This window comes from Cyprinodon variegatus, unplaced genomic scaffold (genome assembly GCF_000732505.1).
Source record: "Cyprinodon variegatus isolate N-32 unplaced genomic scaffold, C_variegatus-1.0 Scaffold512, whole genome shotgun sequence".
Classification (NCBI taxonomy): Eukaryota; Metazoa; Chordata; class Actinopteri; order Cyprinodontiformes; family Cyprinodontidae; genus Cyprinodon; species Cyprinodon variegatus.
In genome coordinates this window covers 175,737-183,742 of record NW_015150965.1, presented here as the reverse complement: position 1 = coordinate 183,742, position 8,006 = coordinate 175,737, and the positions used below count along the sequence as shown (strand labels likewise).

Below are 8,006 nucleotides of genomic sequence, written 5' to 3'. Positions count from 1 at the left end.
AAAAAAAAATTTTTTTTTAAAAATTAAAATTTATGTTGCTCATGTTAACTGACTTTTCCAGTTTCTATATTTCCTTCATTTTCCCTTTTTTTTTTTTAAGACGTGGGTTGAAATGCTTCGAAACAAAGACGGAATACTGTCACATTGTTTAAAAAAAAAAAAGGGAAAATGAAGGAAATATAGAAACTGGAAAAGTGAGTTAACATGAGCAACATAAATTTAATTTTAAATATAGTTCTTTCCCTTTAAAATCTCAGAACCATCAAAATGACGGCTGTGGGAGTTCTAGCGGGCCACATAAAATGATGTGGCGGGCCACATTTGGCCCGCGGGCCTTGAGTTTGACACATGTGCTCTAAATGATATAAAGGGTTGGAAAAACCTGCAGAACTTTCCATTAAACTGCAAAGATGATTTATTTTTCTGACAGAAATCTGATGATAGTCCTCACTGTAGTGTGTATTAGCAGAAGCAGCAGAATCGTCCTGTTAGGAGTTGTCAATAAAACATTTATTATCTGTATTTTTTTTTAATTTAAATTGATACTGATTTATTTTGAGAGTCAATTCTATAATTTAGTGTTTGCTAACCCTTAAACTTATAAAACAGGGTTTTAGTGTTACTTTATTTCTCCAAATAGTTTCCATGACAGCAGATTTATTTATTGCATGCTTTTTTTGTTATTAAGCTGTTGTTTTTTTTATAGGCTCATTTATAATTAGTAAATAGTTTTAACCTTTTTTGTTGTCACCATGGCTTTTATACTTTTATTGTTGTCATAATAAATTCCACAAAATATCCTTTTAAGTTACCATTTGATCAAATTTAGTCAATTTTTCAATCATACCACTATCTTCATAAAAAAAATAATTTCATGAATAATAATTATTATTTCAAGATAATTGTGTTTAAATCATTTATAAGAATTCCAATTAAACCCAAATTAGCTTCTGATTTAGTAAATCATAAATTATCTTGTCTTGTATCTAGAATAAAGCTGCTGTCACACTTTCCTACACTGCTGCTAATGACGGAAAGATGAAAACATAAAATGTTTAGTTCATTTTTATAGCCCCAATAACAACACATTTTCTGAAGGAACTTTACAGAGATAATTCAATCAAGTCAAACAGAGAGATTAAAAGTTTCCTATCTAAGGAAAGGAAACACCAAGCTCTGTTATCTTAAAGAAGCCCATTTAGAGATGAAAGCTCGGTGCTTTCCAGTCAATGCAGGCCTCAAAGAGGCAGATGTTTACTTGCTGGTTATTCAAGAAAAAAGTTGGAACTCTACTGTTGGAGCCACTTCAAGCATAGTGTGAGGAGTGGATTGTTAGATGCAGACAGAGCATCAGCATAATGTAGAATGGCATGAATTATTACTGGGTCGATAATGCAGCATTTGAGTAGCACCTAAACAGAGAATTACTGCTGCATTTATCATACCACAGATTTATATTTTATGCCAAAAGGCTACATGCCAGTTTGATTTATCTAAAGACAGATTTATTTTTTTTTCTTTTCTTTTTTAAGTAAATCTTTACATATGTGTATGATGTAGGACATGCAGCTACGTGAGGGGATGTATTAAAAAAAAAGCAGATTGAGTTTCTTTAACTTTTTTACCTTTATTGTTAGGTCAGGACATTCTGAGCTTCCTTAATTGTGAACTTTAATGAGACTGGAAGGTTTTAAGCGTGTTAAAAGAAGACAAGATGTCTCCCTCATGGAGAGAATAAATGGGATTTGGTTCCATAACTGAACTAGAAGACCTGCTTTTTGGTCTGTTTTTAGCAGCTGCAGCACACCTAAGTAAAGTCTGCTTATACTATTGCTCCTCAGTCTAGTTTTTATTATTCATTTAAGGGAATGTGGATGCACATTTTTTAGGTTCAGGAAAGCTAATTTTTCAGTATAAGCATGCACTTGCAACTATAATATCTTATTAGTTATATATAGGGAACACACCACTGCCTTTAGAGGATAAGGCATTTTAAACATCAATGACACGTGCATTATAACAGATTGCACAGTGAATATTTTGCCAATATATTCCTGTTTTTGTTGTGTGTGTGTGTTTTTTTTTACTTTAATTTACAAGATGCCTGGGATTGTGAAATGGTGTGTGGTCTTTTCTTGCAGAAGCTGCAAATTACATATTTTACATGCAGCACATGTAAAATACCACAATTCTGACTTATGTTCTCCTCTCTGATATGTTGTTAGTTTCTACATGTGAAGGTTTACAGCGCATGTAGTAGTTTGCACACATTCCAAGGAGTCTGATTGTCAATTTCTTCTGATTTTTAAATTTAAGGGGTGTAGCAAAAGTCCCCTCATACATGACCCAAAGCAGATAAAGGTGCTACAGATTCTTTTTCCTTTAAAAAAGTTATGAACGCACACTAGTAACAGCATTAGGCAAAAACCTTGAGTATGGAGGATAAAAGTACAGAACGATACGGCTAAGAATGTTACCTCTAATGATTTGTATAAGATGTGCAAATTTCACTAGAAAAGTTGCTGTCTTTCTGGTTTTTTTTTAACTAAACTCTGGTGCCAGTTTTACTGTTACACTAGTTTAAAGAAGTTTTTTTTTTAAACAATGTGACGGTATTCCGTATTTCTTTGATGCATTATAAAAGATTGCACAGTGAATATTTTGCCAATATATTCCTGTTTTTGTTGTGTGTGTGTTTTTTTTACTTTAATTTACAAGATGCCTGGGATTGTGAAATGGTGTGTGGTCCTCATAAAGGTTTCTCTTGCAGAAGCTGCAAATTACATATTTTACATGCAGCACATGTAAAATACCACGATTCTGACTTATGTTCTCCTCTCTGATATGTTGTTAGTTTCTACATGTGAAGGTTTACAGCGCATGTAGTAGTTTGCACACATTCCAAGGAGTCTGATTGTCAATTTCTTCTGATTTTTAAATTTAAGGGGTGTAGCAAAAGTCCCCTCATACATGACCTAAAGCAGATAAAGGTGCTACAGATTCTTTTTCCTTTAAAAAAGTTATGAACGCACACTAGTAACAGCCTTAGGCAAAAACCTTGAGTATGGAGGATAAAAGTACAGAACAACATGGCTTAGAATGTTACCTCTAATGATTTGTATGATGTGCACATTTCACTAGAAAAGTTGCTGTCTTTCTGGGTTTTTTTTTAACTCAAACTCTGGTGCCAGTTTTACTGTTACACTAGTTTAAAGAAGTTTTTTTTTTTTATTTCTTTGATGCATTATAACAGATTGCACAGTGAATATTTTGCCAATATATTCCTGTTTTTGTTGTGTGTGTGTGTTTTTTTTACTTTAATTTACAAGATGCCTGGGATTGTGAAATGGTGTGTGGTCTTCATAGAGGTTTCTCTTGCAGAAGCTGCAAATTACATATTTTGAGGCTGTGAAGTATTCTGCAAATCTAGCTAAGAGCCCAACACAAGCAGAACCCTCTGAGTGTCTTTACAGACCTAAAATCACCTCAACAGAAAGCAATGTTAAAGTGATCCCTAATCCAAGAGTGGCCACTTAAGAGTGCTGGCGTTTGTCTAAAGGGGGACTAATGCACAGCTCACCCTTATAAGAAACTGAAGGAGTTGGCCAGACAACAGCACAGCTCTTGCAGGCCCTGCAGTATAACCAATATTTACCTGCTGCATTATCCAGGGTCTCCACCCATGCTGTAGGTTTTGTTTCTAAGGCACATCGAGAGAGAGGTGCAAGCATTCATGAAATCAGACGGCTTAGCTCTGGGCCTTTCTCACTCAACTATAAATACCACTTAAATGTGTTGGCTTTGCATTGCCAGATGACAGCTGCACAGCACAAGGAAACTACTACATGTCAGTTGTGTGTTGACTCTAAGTATATGCCTTCTTAATATAATTGCAGCCCCTGCTGACTTCCACTTAGTCTACTGCTAGGTTAATACCATAGTTATTACAATTAATGAAGCAAATACTTGGAGACAATAAGATGTGATGCTCTCAAGCATAGATCCAAGTCAACAGAAATGTACAGTAACAAAAATGTGTTGAAGTGACTCAAACATAAAGTAAGTGGAAACTGTTGCAGTAACTTGACACTAAGTGTATTACAGTCCACACGATGAAGCCGATTCCTCTCACTATATAGATCCCCAGCTTTTATTTGTCCAAGTTCGCTCTTTTGTTTTGGCAACATTACTCTAAGGTGACGCCATGCGCCACGTCTCTGGACCCTCCTTTGTCCCCCAGCCAGGCTTTGCAAAGGCTGCATTTCTGGTGTGGACATTAGCTAGGCCACAGGATGAGCTTACACACCAGCACCTCTTTCCATTCTGGCTCCGTCAGCTGGTGGGATTTAGCTAAATACTCATTCAGCAAAAGTGAATGTGGTTCAGTCCGCCTATCAGGCCTTTACACTGAGGTGAAAGCAGCCTCATCCCTCAACCAATACAGAGATGCATCATGTTCAGGAAAGGAAATCCTGTTAAATTTGCGGACAACCCTAACTGCAAATATGCTTTTAAACCCCTTTAAGCTCAAGGATTTGTGTCTATCAGGATTAGTAACTAAATTTGACTTCAATTTTTGTGGAAATACCTGCTGTGCTGCAGGTTTGATGAGCATTTAAACAGCATTATTGTCTCTTTTGTGTAAAATGAATGGAGGATGACACCAATTCAGACATGTCATGGTTTCTTTTTCATAAACAGGTTAGAGGTAAAGCATCTATGCCCTGTCTAATTAGGGTCTCATGGGTTCTCACTGTATTATAGGGGTCTGATGAACTAAACTGAGACTAATATTTATGTCAAGACCTGGAAAAACTTTAATAATGAGGTACTTGGTGAGCTACATGAGTAACCTCATCTATTTTTTTTTTATTATTATTATTCATTATCATTTTCCTACTTTCACTCTTTTTTTGGGGGTGGGTCCTCAAAATAAGAACATTAATTGCTCTATAGACAAAAAGTAATGGAGGAAAAATATTAAGGACGGATGCTTTAAACTTCATACTGGGTACTGCACGGCTGCTCAGTGGCTGCCTTGCAGCAAGAAGGTTCCGGGTTCGGGCTGGGGTCTTTCTGCATGGAGTTTGCATGTTCTCCCTTAACATGCGTGGGTTCTCTCTGGGTACTCCAGCTTCCTCCCACAGTCCACATGACTGTTAGGTTAATTGGTTTCTCTAAAATTGTCCTTAGGTGTGTGTGAATGGTTGTTTATCCTGTTTGTCTCTGTGTTGCCCTGCGATGGACTGGTGACCTGTCCACAGTGTACCCTGCCTCTCGCCCATTTAGAGCTGGAGATAGGCACCAGCACCCCTCGTGATCCCACTTGGGATTAAAAGTGTTTTTGAAATGGATGGATGGATGGATGGATTGATGGATGGATGGTTGGATGGTTACTGCACTACCCTATTAAAGGAATTTTTCTTTTCTACAATTTTGGATGCTAACTTCCTTATAGGTAGTTCTCTCAGATTTATAACTAATGGCAACAGTGTCCAATTCAACTTTCATCATCTTTAAACACTTTTTGACTGTGTCAACCAACAAGTTTGTGTAGCACCAAGTCCAACCACAAAGAAACTAATCTGGATGAAAAAATTTTTTTTTAAGTTTTTTGTTTTTTTTTGTTTTTTTTAAATAACAGTAGGACATAATTTAAATTAGCTTAAATGAAACAGAACTAACTCCGGCTTCCTCACACAGTCCAAAAACATGACTATTAGGTTAGTTGGCTTCTCTAAATGCCCTGTGATGGACTGGCAACCTGTCCAGGGTGTATCTGCCTCTCGCCCGTGGACAGCTGGAGATAGGCACCAGCACCCCTCGTGACCCCACTTGGGATTAAGTGTGCCAGAAAATGGATGGATGGTTGGAAACAAAACCATGAGCCTATTTTCAGCCTATTTTCTAAATGGAAGGAATATAAAGCAGAGATATTTGTATGAAAAGGAGTTAAAGTAAAAAGTTGTAAAAAAAAAATTACTCCAGTAAAAGGCTGCTCAGTGGAACGGTGGGTTAGCACTGACTTGAAAGCAGAAGGTTCTGGGTTCAATTCCTGGCCTGGGGGTCTTTCTGCTTTGAGTTAGCATGTTCTCCCTGAGCCTACATGGGTTATCTCCGGGTACTCCAGTTTCCTCCTGCTGTCCAAAAACATGACTATTGGGTGTGAGTGTGAATGGTTGTTTGTCTCTGTGTTGCCCTGTGATGGACTGGCAACCTGTCCAGGGTGGACACCGTCTCTTGCCCATGGACAGCTGGAGATAGACACTAGGAATAAGTGTGATGGAAAATGCATGGGTGGATACTCAACTAAAATTTCTAATTAAGTAAGGTAACAAAGTATTTGTATTTGTACACCTCTGGGGGTTGGGGATATACCGTACATTATTATTGTCAACAAGGAAAAGCAATAATAGTGTCACCTCTGAGTTTATAAAAACGAAAATAAGAAAATATTAGGTCACATGTAAAAAAAACTAATACATAAAAAAATAAAATCTTTTTTTTTCCTCCTAAAAATCAACTATTAGTATTTTTTACTGGTGTTTTTTGTCATCTCACTACTCCAGGCCTCTTCTTTCCACCTCTTTCTCCCTCCCAGCAGGGAATCCTGATCCACTCCACCATGGAAATCCATCCCAGGTCTTCCCGCTGCCATTTTTTAAAAACCACCTCTAGTTTAGAGGAGTGAAAAACAAACCAGCATTGGGGCAGCAGATGACCCGGCGCAGCAGCGAGGAGCACAGCAGTCCTCTCCCTGACAAATGAAAGGATGGGGGCCATCAGCCGCAGCTGAGTTCACCAACCCTGGATCAGGGAGTGTGCGGAGACAGCAGCTTTCTGCTCACTCTTGGGTGACTTTTTGCTGGATTTCTTCCCCTCTCCACTCCGCAGCAACATGCCATTTGCCAAAAGAGTCGTGGAGCCACATTTACTGTGCAGGTATCAAAGCCCAAGCGAGGAGGAGGCTCTGCTTTTCGAGGATCTGGTGTCCATCAGTAATGTGGCTCTGTCCCGGACCCTGCGGCAGCTGTCGGACTTGGCCAAACATGCCTGCTCCATCTTCCAAGAGCTGGAAAACGACCTGGCGACCACCAACCAGCGGGTCAGGGGGCTGCAGGGGAAAATTACCCAACTCCAGCAGTGCTGCTCCGAGCTGGACCCTAAACAGGAGGCAGTGCGTGAGTACAGACCCAGCTCCACTCCGCGCGCGCGTCTCCTCCTTCCTGCGCGCGGCTCTCCTCAGTAGAGCCTGCGCATCATTTTTAACAACTCTTACACGTTTGAAACTCACTTATAACATAACTTCTGATAAAAAATTAGCAGCTATATAAGGAGACTTATTTTAGATAAACACATACAGCTAAAGTAAAGTCACTGCGTAAAGATTGAGCAACTTTTTAAAGTCTGAGAAATTTGTTTTAGTTGCAGCAGCCTTTCTGGCAGAACCGCGCATGACGCGGACTCCACCTCATGTCATCAGCTCCTTTAAACCAGTTATTAAGCTGCTGTTGCTCTTCCCATGGACGTCCTTCAGTGGTTCTGTTATTGTGACTTTATAACAAGCCTCTGTCCGCTAACATTGTGGCTGACGCACTTTGCTCCGTGCGGGAAGCGCTTCCTCTGTTTTCCCTCTAACTTCATCAGAAGTTGGCCTCAATATAGATCTGACTCAGTCAGGATAGAGCTTTATTCTAGGCCCTATTTAGGAACCTAATTCAGCATTCAAATAGGGATCTTATTGGGCATTCTCTTTATACTCAAAAGGATTTTTTCAGTTAAAAAAAAAAACTTTTAAGTTAAAATCATATCTAATTTTAATATTTTCACACGTAGTAACAAATATGCATCTCCATTTTGCCACTATAATTGTTTTAATCATTAATAAAGCTTATATTACTCAGTGTTCTGTCTCCAGCAGAACACTGAGCCTGGTTCTTCTGGAGGTTTCTTCCTGTTAAGAGGGAGTTTTTCCTCTCCACTGTCGCTACAAGTATGCTTAGTGT

General features: G+C 38.7%; 1 protein-coding gene across 1 annotated transcript in view; it reads left to right on the top strand.

Moving 5' to 3' along the window:
- The first annotated feature begins 6,731 nt into the window (after positions 1 to 6,731).
- The window catches only part of nhs (NHS actin remodeling regulator), an 86,280-nt gene continuing 85,005 nt past the window's right edge, over positions 6,732 to 8,006 (top strand). Inside the window, exon 1 of the mRNA XM_015390778.1 lies at positions 6,732 to 7,181. Within this exon, the coding sequence (XP_015246264.1) occupies positions 6,899 to 7,181 (283 nt within the window). The 5' untranslated portion in view covers positions 6,732 to 6,898. The remainder of the gene's footprint in view (positions 7,182 to 8,006) is intronic.